Genomic DNA, 18,730 nt, shown 5'->3' with positions numbered 1-18,730 from the left:
TCTTTTCCTTGGGTGGATTTTACATCAGAGTAGCGACCTCGCCCTGGGCCTTGCCGGTGCGCTCGCTCTCGAGCTCGCGCTCGGCCTGGCGGTAGTACTTGGCCGTGTCGACGCCGTGCTGGCTGTGGTTGACAAAGTTGAACCACGGGATGCCGTACATGAAGAGGGCCGAGTAGCGGCTCTGGCGGGCGGCCACGCCCTGCATGTGGGGGGTGAGCCGGCTCTCGCCGTACAGCGTCTCGCCCTTCTTGACCTTGTCCACCATCTCGCGCATGTCCATGTCGACCTCGCGGGCGTTCTCGGCCATGCCGTAGAAGCGCACTGTGATTACCCGATGTCAGTTCTTCGTTCTAGCCATTGTTGGGTCATACGCTGTTGTGGGGGCTGTAACGTACTCGTCGATCGCTGGTAGTAGTAGAGGAAGCCGCCGATGGCGCCAATGACACCAGTCAGGCGCATCGCTTGCGCGAAACCGCCGCGTCCGACTTGCGAGGGGGCAAACTTCTCCATGGCGTAGAGCATGCCGGGTCCGGCGGCGGCGGCCGTTACACCGTGGATGTAGTCGGAGGGTCTAGCATAGCCAACAACTCTCTTGAAGTGACTGTTTCTGCATCAGTACGATAATCCTCCAATCGTGTCCCTTCTTCCGCCAGTGTTTCCGCAACATCGGTACGTCGTCGTCGTCGGTTCGAGGAGTTGCAAACTCACGGGTCATTGTCAATGAGCTATAACGTCAGGGCCGGTCAGTTTCCATCACAACGCCAATTGAGCACCGGGACCGGGAGACTCACGGGATAGTCGGTCTTCAAGACCTTGCTGGGGACGTAGGTCGGTTGCTGAGGAGTCGACATGACGGGCGGACTCAATTGAGCGGTCCAGTCCAGTACTTTGAGCTGCCAGAACCTCTTTCAATGCGCTTTCCAGTCAATGGATCGAGGTCGAAGCTGGAGCTCTCCAATTCGCGAATTGCCAATCGGCTCGGATTACCTAAGCGGCTCAATCTCGGCTACTGCTTTTGCTGACCTTTGCAGCTTTGAGGTGGCTTGGGTTTTTTCTGGGTCAGCTTGTGGCTGGGCAGAAATTCCACAAGCCACAGGATTACCACCCCGCCAAACCGGGTCCATCAATTAACGCTCAATTGGCGACGACGCGCTATTGAAGGGACCCGACGCGTCTCCCAGTTAATTGATCTTCAATGCACCCCAGTACTCTTGATCACAACGTCGCTCGGCCACAACATCTGAAGGAGACATATCTGACACATCAAAGATGGCTTCAACTAAAGCCAACCGCCCGACCGTCGAAGACGATTTAGACAATTTCGACGTCGACGACTTCGCCGATCCGTTCGCGGACTCGGGCGACGAGAACGCCAAGGGCAAAGCAGACACCAATCCAAAGAAGCGCAAAGATGCCAGCGGACTCGGTATCGAGGAAGAAGTCAACGTGGCCAAGAAGCAGAGAGTGCCCAATGTGAAGTTAGATGCGCCGCGATTACTGTCAGACAAGGGCATACCCAAGCTGCGGAGGAAGGCCCGCGAGCTGAAGTTCAAGGGCAAAGGTCATGAAGTAAGGCTACTCGAGGTTTTCTACCCTTTGAACTAAGAATCACTTCTAACTAGGCCTTACAGTTCTCAGATACGGCACGGTTGCTGTCCTTCTACCAACTCTGGCTCGACGACCTGTTCCCCAAGGCCAAGTTCCTCGACGCCCTGGCCATGATCGAGAAGACGGGCCACACCAAGCACATGCAGATGGAGAGGATTGGGTGGATCAACGAAGGAAAGCCCAAGCCCCCGAGGGACACGGACGATGAAGATGAGGTGCCCGAAATCATTACCGACATCCTTGGTCGGGACGCGGCCGTGCTTCCCGCCAGGAAAGCGCCCATGTTCCAGAACAATGGTGGATCTAGCGAACGGCCGCGGACGCCTGCGGTCGGTGACGGTTTGTTTGGCGACGAGGACATCTACGACGCTACGCCTAGAGGCTCGAAGAAGACCACGGCGCCTGCAACCAACGTGGCGGGTGGCGAGCCAGATGAAGAAGAGGACCTCGATGCCCTGATGGCTGAGGAAGAAGCGCAACGGGCGGCCCCGTCGACCTCGCTGTTCGGAAACGGGGGTTCTCTATTCGGCAACGGCAAACCTGCCGCCTCCAAATCCATACCATCACGGCCAGCGGTGCCAGATGACGACGACGACCTGGATGCGCTGATGGCGGAGGCGGAAGCCCAGTCGTCGAAGCCGCCACAACCGCTCGTGGTATCAAAACCCAACAAGAAGTCGGGCCCGTTCGTCGATGATGATGACGAAGACGATCTGGACGCCTTGATGGCAGAAGCAGAAGCGGCGGAGTCACGTCCGGCCCCTAAGCCGCAACCACCTGCCCCGGTGGAGAGGAGTGCGGATGCGGACGAAGAAGAGGCTATGGCGGAGATGGACGGGTTGTGGTAATTTACATCGACCCGTGCATTGCTACATGTATGAGATTATACCCTGCTTAATGATGAATGACAACCACCCAGTTATGTAATCCTCAAGTGCTGCTAACTACCCATTCCCGGCAGCGTTGCAGGGCATGGCTCGCTTTCCAATATGCATGTGTTCAAGAGAGCCGAGTTGAAGTGTTACGTGTGACTACTCATATTTCAATGCACTTTTGATTCGAACTTCCAACATGCAATTCCGTAAGTTTCGATGCATCGGATTCTGGATTGGCCCATGTTCTGGAATGATAAATGGGGAAACCGAGATCGTGGACCTGAGCGCCGCACTAATCTGTTGCTTGTTTTTAAGCTTATCTCCTGCCAACGGTTGACGACACCCATTCAATGTTCTCAACTTCCATCAACGTATTCCATTATCTCAAGCGAGTATACAACACACAGCGAAATCCCTGCGGGGGTGACAGAGTATTATTCTCATTTGTTCCATGTGGACAGCAATCAAGGTTTCAAGCGAAAAAGTGGATGCTGGGACCTGGCATCGCCAATGGCAGGGAGTCCTGGCGACCGGCGCGTCTCCAGAGGCTCCCTTTCTTTCTGTCTTCCAGCCACATGGCCATGAAATACGGTGAAGGCTGTAAGGGGTACGCGACCGAGCAGTGTGGTACTCAGACGGAAATCGCCAGCAGGTCGTCAGTGTCTGATACATTACCAAATATAACAACAGAAATCGGGCCTACTGGCCGGTCTACAGCACCTGCCCGGCTAGCGGCCCTGTACCTAGCTTCCGACGCGCCGGTTTGGTGCGGTCACCACACGGTCATGATGACATTGCGTTTCTCATACGCTTCGGCTGTGACACCACGAGAGTTCGCACCCGACCTGCCGGGGTTGGGCTAGGTCAGATGCGCCGTATCCAGCACTGGCAATTTCGATACTCGAGGAGATGTTACAGCCGACAGGAAAAAGGAAAGGGGATATACCCGGTGTCCGGAGCTCCAGTAACGTCACGTGTCAGCAAGCGAGAGCCGCGGCCTTGGTCAAGAGTCGGATCAATCAAACGCAAGAGATGAACCATACCACGTGGTAATCTTTCGCCGTGATGGTTGCAGCATGGATGTTTTGCTTATTTTGGCATGCTAATGTGCATACCCCAAATTGCTGGGTACAGAATGCAAGAACTTTTCTGGGAAGGGAGACTACTCAGCCGGTCACCAGGGCCGACTCGTGTCGTAAGGGGTGGTTGGGCTGTTTGATTGGGTACTGAGCGCTACTGTCGAAAAGGCCCAGAATCGAATCGCTCTCACAAAGGATTGGCACGGAATCAGCTTGTTTCTGTCGTGTCACCTAACTACTCTGACCTAGTGCACGTATTGGCCCTGTAATGTTCCTGCTCCTTTGGGTGTTTACATGCTTCTTTCTCCCATCTCCCTGGGTATGAGACAAAGTCAGCTGAGGCGGTGAGCGGGACGAAAGCTGGAAACTGATTCGTCTCACTTCACCACATGGTGCCGGCCCTGTCTCGGTGGGATTCTGCTTCGGGTCCCAAGTATCGCACGAGAGGCGAGTCTCTCTACCTATACTTGATACGCATGGCTTGCTTGGTGGCTGCATTTACTACTGGTTTGATCCGACAAGCAACGCGATTCCATACCTGAGGCTGCTTGATTGGGCGAGTAAACGACGCAGAGACAGCAAATGCATATCCACTGCGATGCAGAGCGCCTAGAGTGGTCGGGATGAGAGGGATAGACGGATGGATGGATGCCTCGGGGTAATTGCACTCGTCAACGCTCACGAATAACATGCAACATCCAGAGGGTCGGAATCGCTCGAGAGGCGACCATTTCCCCAAAAAGAACCGGGGATGTTGTTGGTCGTGGATAAATGCAACACACGCTAAAGAGGCTGGTCATCTGGAGAAAGTGCGGAGAAGGCTGGAAGGATTGAGCCTGGGGGAGCCGGGAAACTGGGGGAGCTTTTGGGTTATGCGGGGTAGTGGTGGTAGCCAGAGCGGGCTCCACGAACTGATTCGGGGTTGCGCCCCGGACTGGACAGGACAGCTAGGGAGGTTCGTTAGGGGGCCCCCGTTTTCCCAAGTGGCCCTGCGAGATGCGCGCCCATCACGTCCCCGGATTCCTACAGGGGGTTTCTCACGTTAGCGAATTGGGTTCGCTAAACTCTACTCTGCAGAAAATTGATCCACGTATCATGCGCGCACTTTTTTTCCTCTGTCGCAGACGCATCCACTACGCGAGTGACGGTCCCGGGAAGCCCATGCGCAATCTCACCTCGCCCGCTCTTTTCCCCCAAGATCCCAGGAATACGGGGAGAGGGGGAACCAACGAACGAAACAAGACAAACATGACGGGGGGTCTGGACCAACGCGGGCCGGGTAGGGGACAGGATGTATAAAGTCAAGACTATATAAGCTCCCAACTTGGCGGCCTTCTACTCGCTCTTGGCCTCTTGTCTTTCTTGGCCTGTCCACCGCACCGTTCAACCCCCATCTTCACCTTGTATTCTCCTACGCAGGTGGTCCGGGTCTATCTTGCCAGCCGTTGACAATAGCGCGCGTGAGTGTGTGGGCGGACGAGCAGAGCTACCACTTCAACAACCGCGAAGATGTCGTCCGACGACAACCACCCCCATACGAAGGAGACCAAGGAGGGTCTGCACAGCGACCACCAGGTCGACATCCTTCACGCCGAGGTCCTGGCCAGCTCGGATCTCATGAACGATGCCTTCGACGGTGAGAACCACGAGCACTCGCAGGGTCTCTGGCAGTCCGTCAAGAGCCACCCGAAGGCCTGCGCCTGGGCTTTCATCATGTGCTTCACCATTGTGAGTTTCCTCTCTGTGTCTTCTCCCTTCTACCCTTCTACCCTTCTTCCCTTCTTCCCTTCTTCCCTTCTTCCCCTTACCTACCCTCTCGCATGCAGATTTCGTATCCGTGTCTTGGGTGGCGGGCGGGAAGAACGGGTGGTGGCCGCGTCGGGCTAGGCGTGGCTTACAGTACATGCTGCAACATGCATGCATTACGCCCACCTGCCCAAACTCGTATAGCGCCCAAAAGAAAGTGAGCTAATCGGATTTCCTCCCCTGCGCAGGTCATGGAATCCTTCGACATGTTCCTCAACGGCAACTTCGTCGCCCTTCCCGCGTTCAAAAGACAATATGGTATCCAAGAAGCGAATGGAGAGTGGTCTATCGAGACCAAGTGGCAGAGCTCCCTGTTCCAAGCCGGTCAGTGTGGCGCTTTCGTCGGCGTCTTCGCTGCCGGGCCCGTCACCAACCGCCTCGGGTACCGTTGGACTACGCTCTTAGCCTTGGTGATGATGAACGCCACCATCTTCATTAGTTTCTTCGTAAGCGGCAGATCCCCTTCTTAGCCCACATTGGCGGCAGTCTTAAATTCATTAAAGTCAAGCGAGTACAGAACTGACTGAACTCTAAACCCTATAGGCCAATTCGCTCACGCTCCTCGTCATTGGCCAAGCGTTTGAGGGTGTCCCCTGGGGTTTCTTCATTGCCAATGCCCCGGCTTACGCAAGTGAGATCGTGCCCCTCGCCCTCCGAGGTGCCTGCACGGCTACCCTGCAGATGAGTTGGTCCATCGGCTCCATCCTCGTCGCGGCTGCCACCTATGCATATAACAAGCGGGACGATGAGTGGGCATGGAGAGTCCCCTTGGCTCTCCAGTGGATCTTCCCAGTAAGTAACCCAGCAGCCCCCCTTTGGTCAATTATAGCGAGAACACTTACTAATCATTCGATCGTCCAACTCACAGTTGCCTCTCATGGTCCTCATCTTCCTCGCGCCCGAGTCCCCCTGGTGGCTCCTACGCCGCGGCCGGAAGGCCGAGGCCCTCCGGTCCATCGAGCGCCTCGGCAGCAACACCCACAAGGAGGGCACGCAGCAGACGCTCGCCATGATGGAGCGCACCGTCGAGATCGAGAAGAAGCTGGGCGGCGAGCCATCCCTGCTGGACCTGGTCAAGGGCGTCGACCGGCGGCGGACCATCATCACCTGCCTGATGTACGCCTCGCAGAACTTTGCCGGCAACTTAATTGCCAACCAGGCCACCTACTTCTTCCAACGTGAGTCTCCAACTGTCATCCCACATACCCCATGAACTTGAACTTAACGTGCATCGCTGACACCCCTTTCCCTCTTGCAGAGGCCGGCATGACATCCGAGTTCGCCTTCCAGCTCAACCTCATCAACTCGTGCCTGCAGTTCGTGGCCAACGGCCTCTCGCTGCCCCTGACGGCCTGGTTCGGCCGCCGCACCATCTACCTGTGGGGCACGGCCACCAACGTCCTCCTGCTCGTCCTGCTGGGCGTCTGCGCCTCGATCCAGCAGAACAGCGCGACCAACTACGCGCAGGCCTGCCTCGGCGTCATCATCTCCTTCGTCTTCGCCGGCACCCTGGGCCCCATCTCCTACACCATCATCGCCGAGACCTCGTCGGTGCGCCTGCGCGCGCTGAGCACGGGCGTGGGCCGCGCGGCGTACTATGTCGCGGAGATCCCGATGATTTATCTGGCGTCGTGGATGCTGAACCCGACCGGCGGAAACATCGCGGGCAAGTGCGGCTATGTCTGGGGCGGGACCGCTGTCGTCTGCTTTGTGTCGGCGTACTTCTTCTTGCCGGAGCTTAAGCATCGGTCGTACCGCGAGGCGGATATTCTGTTCAACCGCAAGGTGCCTGCGCGCAAGTTCAAGTCGACGGTCATCGACGTCCGCGAGAACGAGTAAGAAGGTCCACATCGTTTTCGTCGTCGTCGTCGATGTCGGTTACGCCGAAAAGTGCCGGGCTTGGCTTGGGTTGTTGCTTTCGCGGGCGTGTGGGGAGGACTTGTCTTCAAAGACATACATATACATACTTATATATACCGTCACACCTTTAATTATCCTCGTATTCCTCCGATGTTATTCGTCAATTTTGACCACTCTTCATTTGCTTGCTAGTCTGCCGTTTTGTTGTTGTTGTCCATTTCTGAAGTCATCATGTTCCAGTACACATTAACTCATCAAGGTGATGCGGCAAAGGTGGCCTTTCCGTTTTCCACTTTTTTTATTGGTTTTCTTGACACTATACCTGGCCTATTTCCATATATGCCCGAGAGTTCAAGGCCAGTAACCCCTTCGAATTGCCCCTCATAAAGAAAGAAAGATAGAAAAAGGAAAAAGAAAAGAAAAGAAGAGTAACCTATATACAGTCATTTCCAGAAACCCCCCCGCATTGTTAAGAAGATCCTTAGCCTGCCCTCCAGTCATCTATGCCACACCGCTCTACATATCCTGGGCCAGAGACAACCATTGATGGTCATCTCATCATCGCCCTGACCTTCTTATCTGCATCCCGTCGCCCGGTTCGACACGCACTCGGTGGTACAAGTCGAGCCCAGCTGCACGTCCCGCGCCAGGCCGGACCCCTTGATGACCCAGTTGTTGATGCACTGGTCGTAGACCTTCTGCCCGGCCGTGTACAGGTCACCGTGGGTGATGCCGTTGGCCACGTCGGCCCAGCTGACGCAGCACTGCTGCCCGTCGGACGTGGCGCAGACGGAGCGCGGGCTCTTGGGCAGCGACACGCGGCTGCCCTTGAGCGAGTCGAGCAGCGACTGGCACGCCGGCGGCTTCGAGATGGTGTGCGAGTAGTAGCAGGTCACGGCGTTGCCGCCGCAGCGCTTGTGCAGTTGTTGTGAAGGTGGAGGGGTTTCCGCGTTGGAGGGGCTGCCAAAGTAGTACAGCGTCGTGCCGTTGACGTCGTGGGAGTGCAGGTACTCGATCCCCTCGGACGGCTGGAAGGTCGCGATGGGGTCGATGGCCGCACGCTGCGGTCCGAGGGGGGTGGCGGTGACGGTTGACCCCAGTCCGGCGACGGCGGCCAAGGTGAAAGTGAGCTTTGCGGTGAGCATGTTGGATATGAAGCACAAGAGTTCTTCGAATGGACTACAGAAGCGAGCTATGTTTTGTTCAAGAGAGTGGGCTGGGTGAAGTGAATTTGTCTGGGATGGTGATTTGGTCTCTTCTCTGTTGGATTCAGAGGGACGAAGATGAGCTCTTTATATTTCCATTCTCTGTGTGCTCATCGCCGCATCCAAGTGCATCATGATGCCTGGATGCAGGTTTCCAACCCGTCTTTAGCTAGGACTTTGGCAGGCTATTGCCCGGATAATTCACGAAGCGCCAAGGTGGTGCATAGACTGGTCATCGCTGTATAGTAGTACTTGAGAATAACATTCGATTCGCAAGGATACAATGGGGCTTTGGAAGCATGGCGTCGTGCAAGTTCGAAGGCTTCCAAGGCACGGCGGATGTCTCGGCGAACTAGAGTTCCTCCAAGCTCAAAGTACCACCAGCCTTGCTTTAAGGTATGGCCAGTCAGCGCATCGAATCGCCTCGGGGAGATTTCTCTCCAAATCCCTCCTTACTGTATACGGTTACACAGAGCTGCCGTCAGCACATACACCTGGCTACAATGAGGTCGCCGACTCTGTGCCTCTATCTGTTTCGTAGTAAGCCAAGGAAGCATTGCCTTAAGATAACATCATCCACAATGACCGTGGGGGCGAGTCCGGCCAGGCATTTTCCATAAGAAGTTGCTATTGGACGGGCAAAGGTCAGAAATGGCTTGCAGATTATCCTGCGTGGCGGTGGCGTTTGATGACCAATCTCCTATAATTATACTGATCGATATTCGACGAGTCCAGCACGATTCCTTTGGATGAAGGGGAACCCCATTGAAAGGTTGGCCATCAGTAACCAATGAGCTTCTCTATAATGAGTAACCTGGATGCATTGGTGTTCTGCCCTCGCGGCCCAGAGATTGTGTACTGGGGACCTAAGGATCGCTTACGAGGTGGCAATGCAAGCCACGATTGAATAGATCTGCGTCGTCGTCTTGAAATTGCAAACACAAGTTGATGGTAGGTGGCATGGCATATAGAGCCAAACTCTAAGGCAATGGAGGGCAAGACAATGTGTGCTGGCAGAGACTATTTTTGGAACCCGCTATAGCCAGTGGCAATATAACTCAAATGGACAAGGGGTGAATGCTGTTGACATATTGTGGCAGTTGACAGGTTACAACTACGACGAGATGGATGACCGCAAGTATAGTAAGCTTTGCTATTTTTACATTTAGGACTTGCTATACATTACCATGTCTTAGCTGGCATCGGATCGAAACTTGTATGGCGGTAAAAAGTAAAGAAAAAGAAAAAGAATGCATTACCATGTGATGATAGTCACTGTCCAATAACGATACACGTTGTTCGATCTTTTACATTTGTAAGTAAGGCGCACATCGTTTCCCTTCGACGTTTCATACTTATATTCTTCTCCCCATCTGACTGTCCTCTAGCTGCTTGGATAACGCTTTCGTGGCGTCTTTGCACTGCGGATGATTTGAAACTTGTCGTTGTGGGGTTATAGCGAAGGCAAATGTCCAATATTGTTAGGGGAGCAGATCGGTCTTGGCGTGGCCGTGATATAGTGATTGTAAGTCGAGGAGCGAAGGGAAAGGTGGCATGGGTCAGCGTGTGTCTGCTATCCCAGCATCGGGCCAGTTGAGGTACTATGTATAGTCTAGTACTCTGCCTCCCCGGTGTTAGACATTATCATTAGACACATGAATATGTACATATACATGGCAGAGGAGATTGTCAGAACATATATAAACATCACTCTGCAGCGCCCTGTCGTGGGTCTACCAACCGACATGCCGATGGGAATAAGGGTTAGGATAATGAATACGATTCAAACGTGTAGTTGCGAAATGCGTGCCCCGAGTATGCAAGTACCAATTTAGGGTGCGGTTTAGTTGCTGCTGAAGCTGTTATGCCGATTACCTGTTTTACAGGACTAAGTCTACATTCGGTGTTATGCATGGCCCGGAATATTATCTAGTATCAACATGCGAGGTAGAGAAGAAGACAGTCACTGAAGACGCAGACTGTTTTTTGTGCGGAAATATCAATGACGCACTCTCTGCCTGCCGGGCCCTAAGGCAATGCCAAGCTATGGGGCTGATGTTAATGGGTGAATCTCAGGTCAGATCTGTATGTACCCGGAAACCCCAACGTTACATTGCCTATCTGCGTTTGCCCGCAGTAGCTTGCGAGCAATCTTGCAACGAAGAAACAACAGCACAAAGAAATAGTCAGTAGATACATGTAAGCATCCCTTATTGGTAATTGAGGGATGGAGGGATGTGCAGTAGGGGCATCAACATGACTGACACCGGATTAACCAAACAGCCAGGCTTCTCCCGACAGCCAGCTGGCAATAGAGTAATCGGGCGATTATTCCACTCGCATAATTGAACATTATATATACCTCGGCCGTTTATTCCAACTGATTATTCCACTTAATTATTCCAATTGAGTGCTTTGAGCAGAGGCAATTGGCCTGGTTATTCCGGTATCTATTTGATGTCACTTCTGGGATGAGGTCAACCAGGACCCACCTACCCCCCACTAGAACAAAGCTCCAGGGCAATGGAGCTTGCCGCCAACATCCCACCAGCACCAAAGATGACAGCAGTCTTCCTGTAGATCCCACCAACACTCCAGCACAAACCTTTCTCTCGAGACCCTCTGTTGTATCCTGTTGGGAAGCAGACCCCAACAGCCAGATACGCAGGCACGCCCCCAACCCGACCATGGCGTCGCCGGATCTCGCAAAAATCCTGGGCGAGCTCCGCATCTCCATCGAGTCGGCCGACGACGTCAACATCGACGACCTCCTCTACCAGCGCCGCCCCCGCAAGCGCGTGAAGCCCGACCCGGACGACGTCAAGGCCCAGCTCGAGCGCGACTTCCTGACGCCCTCGAGCACCTTCAACACCGAATGGCTCAACCGCCTGCAGCAGCGCTGGGACGCCCCCGCCGACTTGACCGAGCTCTTCCGCATCGCCCCCACCCAGACGAGGACCGTCACCCGCTTCAAGCGGCAAGGCCTCGAGGGCCGCGTCGTCGGGTACGAAAATGTCACCGTCCCGGCCAACAGCGCCACCGCCAAGAACTCCACCAGCATGGCGAGGAAGCCCGCTAGCCGCGCCGACTTTGTTCGCGGTGCGGCTGGCTTCGTCCCCTTCGCGCCCGGTGGGTTGGAAGGCGTGGACGCCATCGCCGCTTCCGAAGACCAGCTTCACCGACCGACTCCCGGCGCGGCGAACGGATCGGGCAACAAATTGGAACGAGTCATCAAGCTGGGTGCCGAGGGCGGCCTGTTGGAGATCGCCCCCGGCCTCGACCGAGGCATCGACTTTAGCAAGAAGAAGAAGAACAAGGCCAGCGAGTCTGACGCCAAGGCCGTGGAAGATGCGCTGGACCAAGAGCCCGAGAATGCCCCTGAGAGGTCTGAAGACGTGGACGGAGCCAAGGCGAATGGCGCTGCTGCTGAAGATGCCGAGGCCGAGGGCGAAGAGGAAGACGGCGAAGACATCGATGCGCTTCTGCCCGTCGAGTTCCCTGCACTCAACCCTCACGGGAACCTTGCTTTGTCCAGCGCTAGAAAAGCTGGGCGCGAGTGGGCGCACATGGTGGACATCAAACGCGACATTCCCAATTTCCGAGAGCTGGTTCCCAACATGGCCAGAGAGTGGCCATTCGAGCTCGACAACTTCCAGAAGGAGGCCGTTTACCATCTGGAAAATGGCGACTCGGTCTTTGTCGCGGCGCATACATCGGCAGGAAAGACGGTCGTGGCCGAATACGCCATTGCGCTGGCAGCGCGGCACATGACCAAGGCCATCTACACTTCGCCCATCAAGGCGCTCAGCAACCAGAAGTTCCGTGACTTCCGACAGGAATTCGACGAAGTGGGTATATTGACGGGTGATGTTCAGATCAATCCCGAGGCTAGCTGTTTGATCATGACCACCGAGATTTTGAGGAGCATGCTTTACAGAGGAGCAGATATCATCCGAGATGTGGAGTTCGTCATCTTCGATGAGGTGCACTACGTCAATGATATCGAGCGTGGCGTGGTTTGGGAAGAGGTCATCATCATGCTGCCCGAGCATGTATCCCTTATTCTGCTCTCGGCTACCGTGCCTAATACCTATGAATTCGCATCCTGGGTTGGCCGCACGAAGCAAAAAGACATTTATGTCATCTCCACCCCGAAGAGACCCATTCCTCTCGAACACTACCTGTGGGCGAACAAGGACATCCACAAGATCGTGGGCGCCGATAAGAAGTTCAGCGAGGCCGGATGGAAGGCTGCCGATCAAGCACTCCGCGGCAAGGACAAGATGTTACCGCCAGCTGCCGCGCAAGGACGGGGCGGTGGCAATCAACGTGGGAACCAGCGTGGTGGCCAGCAGGGCCGTGGCGGGCGTGGGGGTGGAGGTCAACAGCGAGGTCGGGGAGGACCGCCAAGAGCCAGTCATAATCCGGGACACATGGGCAGAGCTGGTCGGCCTGGTGGCTTCACTTCGATGGCGCAAGACAAGAACCTTTGGGTGCATATGGTGCAGTTCCTGAAGAAGTCCAACTTGCTCCCTGCTTGCATCTTCGTCTTCTCCAAGAAACGATGCGAGGAGAATGCGGATGCCCTCAGCAACCAAGATTTCTCCACTGCACAGGAAAAGAGCCACATTCACATGATCATCGAGAAGTCAGTAGCACGACTACGGCCCGATGATCGCAACCTGCCACAGATCATTCGCATGAGAGAGCTGCTTGCCAGGGGTATCGCCGTGCATCACGGCGGTCTGTTGCCCATCGTCAAGGAAGTTGTAGAGATCCTGTTCGCCCAAACCCTGGTCAAGGTGCTCTTTGCGACCGAGACTTTCGCCATGGGTCTCAACCTGCCTACGCGCACAGTCGTCTTCTCGGGCTACCGCAAACACGACGGCCACTCCTTCCGGAATTTGCTACCCGGCGAGTACACCCAGATGGCTGGCCGTGCTGGTCGTCGAGGTCTGGATACGGTCGGTTCTGTCATCATTGTGCCCCCGGGCGGTGGAGACGAGGCGCCCCCTGCTCTCGATCTACAGAAGATGATCCTGGGAGAGCCTAGTAAGCTCCGGTCCCAGTTCAGACTCACGTACAACATGATCTTGAACTTGCTGCGTGTTGAAGCACTGAAGATCGAGGAAATGATTAAGCGTAGTTTCTCCGAACACGCAACACAGCAGCTGCTGCCGGAGCATGAGAAGGCCGTCAAGGTCTCGGAGGCCGATCTGGCCAAGATCAAGCGGGACTCCTGCGACGTCTGCGATCCTGTCATGGACCAGTGCCATCAAGCTGCCATGAACTTCCGCCAGATGACACAAGAGCTTTATCAAGGCTTGCTTACAATCCCTGTCGGGCGCAAGATGTTCTCGCAGTCACGTCTTATTGTCTTCCAGAAGGACGGCGTTCGGACGCCTGGCATTCTTCTATCTGACGGAATCAGCGTGAAGACGTTAGGCGGTCAACCCACTGTTCACGTATTCGAGATCCGGGCTATGCGAGAAACCCGCGACTCTACCGACTTGCTCCCCTTTACCCCCTCCTTCTTTCACGCTTTCACGCATCTGCCCCAGAAGAAGAAGGACATCCATTTCCGGTGTGTGCACGTGCCGCTTAGTGACGTCGAGTGCCTCACCAAGAAACTCACCAAGGGGATCGTGCCCGAGGTCTTCCAGGGCGGCGAAGCGTACGTCAAGGCCAAGGACAAGATGTTCTCGCTCTGCAAGTCGTGGGACCCCGAGGTCTACGAGGAGATGGACCTGGGCAAGATCAAGAGCCTGCCGCTGCAGGAGCTCATGGGCAGGCGCAAAAAGGAGGAGGCCGAGGCGGCGGACAAGGCGCCGCTCTGGTGCAAGCACTTCCTGAAGCACTTCGCCATGTGCCACGACCAGTGGCTCATCAAGGAGACGATCGCGTCGCTGCGGCAGTCGCTGTCGAACCAGAACCTGCAGCTGCTGCCCGACTACGAGCAGCGCATCCAGGTGCTCAAGGACCTGAGCTTCATCGACGCCGAGGCCCGCATCCAGCTCAAGGGCAAGGTGGCCTGCGAGATCCACAGCGCCGACGAGCTCGTCCTCACCGAGCTCATCCTCGACAACGTGCTGGCCGAGTACGAGCCGGCCGAGATCGCGGCGCTGCTGTCGGCCTTTGTGTTCCAGGAGAAGACGGACACGGTGCCGAACCTGCCGGGCAACCTGGAGCGCGGCATCAAGACGGTCGTCGACATCTCGGAGAAGGTCAACGGCATCCAGACCCTGCACCAGGTGATCCAGTCGGCCGAGGACAGCAACGACTTCGTGTCGCGCCCCCGGTTCGGTCTCGTGGAAGTCGTCTACGAGTGGGCGCGCGGCATGAGCTTCCGCAAGATCACGGACCTGACCGACGTGCTCGAGGGCACCATTGTCCGCACCATTACGCGCCTCGACGAGACGTGCCGCGAGGTCAAGAACGCGGCGCGTATCATCGGCGACCCCGAGCTCTACCAGAAGATGCAGGAGGCGCAGGAGATGATTAAGCGGGATATTACCGCGGTGGCTAGTCTGTACATGTAGACGATAGATGGGTGAGGGAGACGTTTGATAGGCATCGATCGCTGTGGTTTGTGGTGATGGCGGTGGGGTTCACAGGAGGCGACTTGTTTTCTTAGGTTTGATGACGAGAAATGATGGATCAGACAAAGACAAGACGAGACGAGACAGAAAAGATACACGGCGTTTCGGTTATGGATGGCATATGAGAGGTGGTAGCGTTCATGGATATGTTCCTGGAAAGCCACGAAAAGGGGGTTTAGACACAAAATTCACGAATTCAAGAGAAGCGTTGCATTGCATCGGACGGATTGACCATATTGCTGCGATGGACAGGACCAGGTCTAGTGAAACGATGGGAGTATATGATGTGTGTGACCAGAATGACTACGCAAAACCCAGGAGACTCCCGATACCGAATCCAGTTGAAAAAAGGAACTAAAAGGAGAAAAAGGGAAACCAAGCCTATTCCCAATGATGCGAGCTTCTCTGCTCTTCTGCTCTGCCTCTTTCTGCGTCATTTCCATGCTATAGTGTCTGTGGCCGCCGCGCTTAATTCGATGTTTGCCGCCTCAAAGCAGGAAGGGGATGGACTTGGGTCGTGGGCTATGCCACCGACCCCAGCGTGGACCTCTCGTTCACCATATATCGTTAACACCCACAAGCTGATTTGGATTTCCAGCATCTCGACACCGGCGGGAGGAACCAGGTCACAAGATGTCCAATCCGACTTTCCCCGCCCGTACACTTTTGGTACTTTATCCAGTGATGTTTTTTTCTTCTTCCATGTATCTGCCGCTTCCACGTCAACCCCGCCTTATGCGCGCAGGGCCCGCAGCCGCTGCTGCAGCGCATCCTCCTCCTCGGCGGTGGGCTCGTTGGCGGCGGCCTGTGGCTTAACAGGCTCGGCGGTCGAGGGCTGAGCGGTCTGGAACTCGGCGCTGAGCTGGACGCCGGCGTCGTCGGCCAGCTGGCCCAGCAGCTCGTGGACGGCGTCCTCGCTGACCTGCTGGCTCGTGGTGTCGGCGACGGCCTGGTCGTGCATGGCGCTCTTGATGGCCAGCTCGTCGTTTTGCTGCTTGTTCTGCTCCAGCACCGACAGCGTGCGCTCCGAGTTCATGGACCGCGACGCCGCGCCCATGACTTTCGTGGACTGGGCCACCATGGCCGTCATCCGGTTCATGGCGTTGTTGGCCTTCATCTGCGAGGCCTGCAGCTCGGCCTGGTCGGCCTGGTTGTCTAGCTTGTCGGCGAGGGACTGCTGCGCCAGCAGCAGCTTGGCCTTTTGGTAGGCTTGCTGCTTCTTGCCCTTCTTCAGCAGGTCCTGGATCTGCTTGCGCAGCGTGCCGTCCTGGCGCCGCGCCTTCTTGGCGTCGTTGCGGAGTTGGCGCGCGATGAACTGTTGGGCGCGAGGGGCAACATATTAGCTAGAGATTCTTCATCGTTTCTGTTTGCCTTCTTGCGACAAGGTCGTGTCGAGGACAAAGGCATGGGGTTGGGTTGTCGGGCGTTGTGTCGCACGCAGCTGGTGGATGGGGACGTACCGAGGCCTGGAACTCGAGCTCGATTGCCCGGTTATTCATCTTGACGAGCTGGGGTTGGTGTGGTCGGGGAAATTGGACTTTCGAGATGTGGGATCGGTCGGTAGGTGCCTAAATACTCGGGGCGCCAACGAGATGTGTCAATCTAGGGGTATCGTTGTGGTTGTTGCGGAAGTGGTGTTTCAAGGAGAGTGATGGTTTATCGGCTGGCGACAGTGGCGGGATTCGAGAGTGGTACTGACTGTGCTTAAGGTTAGTGAGCGAGAGTGCTGCGCTGCTCCCCTACCAGGCGAACCCCCAATCCAAACTAAATGGGCGGGGATTTGGGCAGTTCCAGGCGTGTCAGGCTGGCGCGGGTTTGTCAAATGTCGGAAGGGTTTTGGCGGGGTTGACTCGCTACGTCCGCTGGACCAAGTTCGAGCCACGCGCTATGACGCAGCCCTCCATTCTCCATTTCTGGTCTGGGGTACTTCTCTTTCAGCCACAGTCCCTGGCCTCACCCAGCAAGCCACAACTTGGCAATCCTCAGTACAGATGAAAGTCGATGACGCCGGCGACTGATCCCAAAAGCAAGAGGAACTTCTCACCTTATTTACATATATACAAATATCCAAAGAATTATTGCTCTAAGTAATTGATGAAAGCGTTTATCTCAAAGCACCTCTCCACCATGGCCGCAAAACCCAAGTTGAATGTCCAGTCGTTCCCAAGGCCGCCGCTGCTCGAGCGCACTCCCAGGCACTTACAAGTCAAGTGGAACGGCCAGCTCATTGCAGAGACCAAAGAGGCATACTGGGTGCTGGAAACGCACCATCCACCAAGTAAACAATAAATCCTCCTTTTCATAAGGTATATATAGACTGAACAGTAATGATCCATGCTGACCATCTACTTCAGCATATTATCTCCCGCCCTCCTCTATGTTGGTCCCGCTCACGCAGACCTCTCGTTCCTCGTTCTGTGAGTGGAAGGGCCGGGCCACCTACTACTCCATCACCGCACCATCCCAGGACGACAGCAGTAGCAACGCCGCGACCGTTTCCAATCGCATATGGTCCTACAACAGTCCCACCAAGCCGTTCGAGGCCATCAAGGGCTACTTGTCGCTGTATGCGGGGCCGTGGGACTGCTATGTGGACGGGGAACGAGTGGAGCCGCAGCCCGGCGACTTTTACGGGGGCTGGGTGACGAGCGACATCGACGGGATTGTCAAAGGCAAGCATGGCAACTTCGATCCCGTCGTCTGAGGGAGTCTGGTGAATTAATTAATGTGTTTCGGGAACGTAACCTGCTCGGCCAGAGGTCAAATTCTTATTCCATGGCTCTAGGATCACAGCTTTTTGGGATATGCCATCAGGTGTCCAATAGTCAGAGAGAATCAGTGAATGCTGAAGTTACAGTCTGCCTCGAATGTGATATGTACATATGCCTGTGCTCCGCCGTCCAACACCGCACACAGCCAGGTCTACGCTTGTGTGTTTTTTGAACGACATTTCAAGAGACAAGGGCTCCACCAACCAATCCCGACACTAAAACTCCAGTCACACCGTTCACCATGGTCATCAGAATTTGCTTCGACCGGGACTGCTTCGGGTGCGTGGGCGGCGTGTTGAACCTCGGATCATAATACACCGGGTAGGTGTTGTAGTATACCGAGCAGTTGTGATACACCGGGCCGTTGTTGTAATACACCGGGGAGTTGTTGAAGTTTCCCGTATTATTCGGGTACATTTTCAGCGACCGGCAGTATTTCGTTCGACGACGGCCGATGCGTGAATTATGTCCTCGGGCGCTTGGCAAGCACGACGGATTACTTGCCCTCGTGGTGAAAGATGATCGCGATGAACTGGATGAAAGGGGAGTCTAGCTTAGTATGTATGAGTTGTTTTGGGTGTGAAGCTACTCACAGTGATGCCTTGGGCGAGTGAATGGCAGGAAACAAGATGGCGACTTCGAGAATGTCAGAGAAGAGAGAGATAGATAAGAAGGCACATGGCCGTGAGCTGGATGTGACAAGATTCTGCTTCTGTGATGGGGAAGCAGGCTGTATAAATACTACCTATTATCCAACTTAGTCGTCAAGTCTGCCTTGCAGCTCTGGGCAGGAAGTATCAGCGGCTTATGGAAGAAACGACTTGGTGAACAGACTCTTGAACAAGCACAAGATATGGGTAAAAGTCAGCCCATTTGGCATTCACACCGAAGAGTGGCGCACAGTCTGACCTGGCATCTACCAGTGAT

The 18,730-nt window shown here is 55.3% G+C and overlaps 8 protein-coding genes across 8 annotated transcripts; 5 read left to right on the top strand and 3 right to left on the bottom strand.

The window, feature by feature from the left end:
* Positions 1-19: 19 nt before the first annotated feature.
* On the bottom strand, positions 20-965 carry PG985_011368 (NADH-ubiquinone oxidoreductase 21 kDa subunit; the record flags this gene model as incomplete). The annotated part of the gene is made up of 4 exons (XM_066831135.1): positions 792-965; positions 709-725; positions 396-601; positions 20-321 (listed from the first exon to the last, which is right to left on the bottom strand). Exons 1-4 carry the CDS (start codon positions 849-851, stop codon positions 20-22), a joined length of 585 nt encoding a protein of 194 aa, XP_066681817.1. The 5' UTR covers positions 852-965.
* Positions 966-1,269: 304 nt separating this feature from the next.
* Positions 1,270-2,456, top strand: PG985_011367 (uncharacterized protein; the record flags this gene model as incomplete). Its single annotated transcript, XM_066831134.1, has 2 exons — positions 1,270-1,569; positions 1,632-2,456. The coding sequence occupies 2 exons, from the start codon at positions 1,270-1,272 to the stop codon at positions 2,454-2,456; spliced, it is 1,125 nt and encodes a 374-aa protein (XP_066681816.1).
* Positions 2,457-5,071: 2,615 nt separating this feature from the next.
* Positions 5,072-7,207, top strand: PG985_011366 (Maltose permease MAL31; the record flags this gene model as incomplete). Its single annotated transcript, XM_066831133.1, has 5 exons — positions 5,072-5,290; positions 5,557-5,814; positions 5,912-6,160; positions 6,237-6,546; positions 6,627-7,207. 5 exons carry the CDS (start codon positions 5,072-5,074, stop codon positions 7,205-7,207), a joined length of 1,617 nt encoding a protein of 538 aa, XP_066681815.1.
* Positions 7,208-7,731: 524 nt separating this feature from the next.
* On the top strand, positions 7,732-8,160 carry PG985_011365 (uncharacterized protein; the record flags this gene model as incomplete). Its single annotated transcript, XM_066831132.1, has 1 exon — positions 7,732-8,160. The coding sequence occupies one exon, from the start codon at positions 7,732-7,734 to the stop codon at positions 8,158-8,160; it is 429 nt and encodes a 142-aa protein (XP_066681814.1).
* A 2,960-nt stretch (positions 8,161-11,120) lies between these two features.
* On the top strand, positions 11,121-14,972 carry PG985_011364 (uncharacterized protein; the record flags this gene model as incomplete). Its single annotated transcript, XM_066831131.1, has 1 exon — positions 11,121-14,972. One exon carries the CDS (start codon positions 11,121-11,123, stop codon positions 14,970-14,972), a length of 3,852 nt encoding a protein of 1,283 aa, XP_066681813.1.
* Positions 14,973-15,765: 793 nt separating this feature from the next.
* Positions 15,766-16,531, bottom strand: PG985_011363 (Snf7 family protein; the record flags this gene model as incomplete). The annotated part of the gene is made up of 2 exons (XM_066831130.1): positions 15,766-16,347; positions 16,493-16,531. The coding sequence occupies 2 exons, from the start codon at positions 16,529-16,531 to the stop codon at positions 15,766-15,768; spliced, it is 621 nt and encodes a 206-aa protein (XP_066681812.1).
* A 628-nt stretch (positions 16,532-17,159) lies between these two features.
* PG985_011362 (uncharacterized protein) lies at positions 17,160-17,736 on the top strand (the record flags this gene model as incomplete). Its single annotated transcript, XM_066831129.1, has 2 exons — positions 17,160-17,310; positions 17,387-17,736. The coding sequence occupies 2 exons, from the start codon at positions 17,160-17,162 to the stop codon at positions 17,734-17,736; spliced, it is 501 nt and encodes a 166-aa protein (XP_066681811.1).
* A 247-nt stretch (positions 17,737-17,983) lies between these two features.
* Positions 17,984-18,220, bottom strand: PG985_011361 (uncharacterized protein; the record flags this gene model as incomplete). The annotated part of the gene is made up of 1 exon (XM_066831128.1): positions 17,984-18,220. The coding sequence occupies one exon, from the start codon at positions 18,218-18,220 to the stop codon at positions 17,984-17,986; it is 237 nt and encodes a 78-aa protein (XP_066681810.1).
* Between the last annotated feature and the right edge of the window lie 510 nt (positions 18,221-18,730).

This window comes from Apiospora marii (genome assembly GCF_038362585.1).
Source record: "Apiospora marii strain CBS 49790 chromosome Unknown utg000007l_segment0_segment0, whole genome shotgun sequence".
NCBI classification, from domain to species: domain Eukaryota; kingdom Fungi; phylum Ascomycota; class Sordariomycetes; order Amphisphaeriales; family Apiosporaceae; genus Apiospora; species Apiospora marii.
The sequence above is the reverse complement of the archived record's forward strand: the minus strand, read 5'-3'. Positions and strand labels throughout refer to the sequence as shown.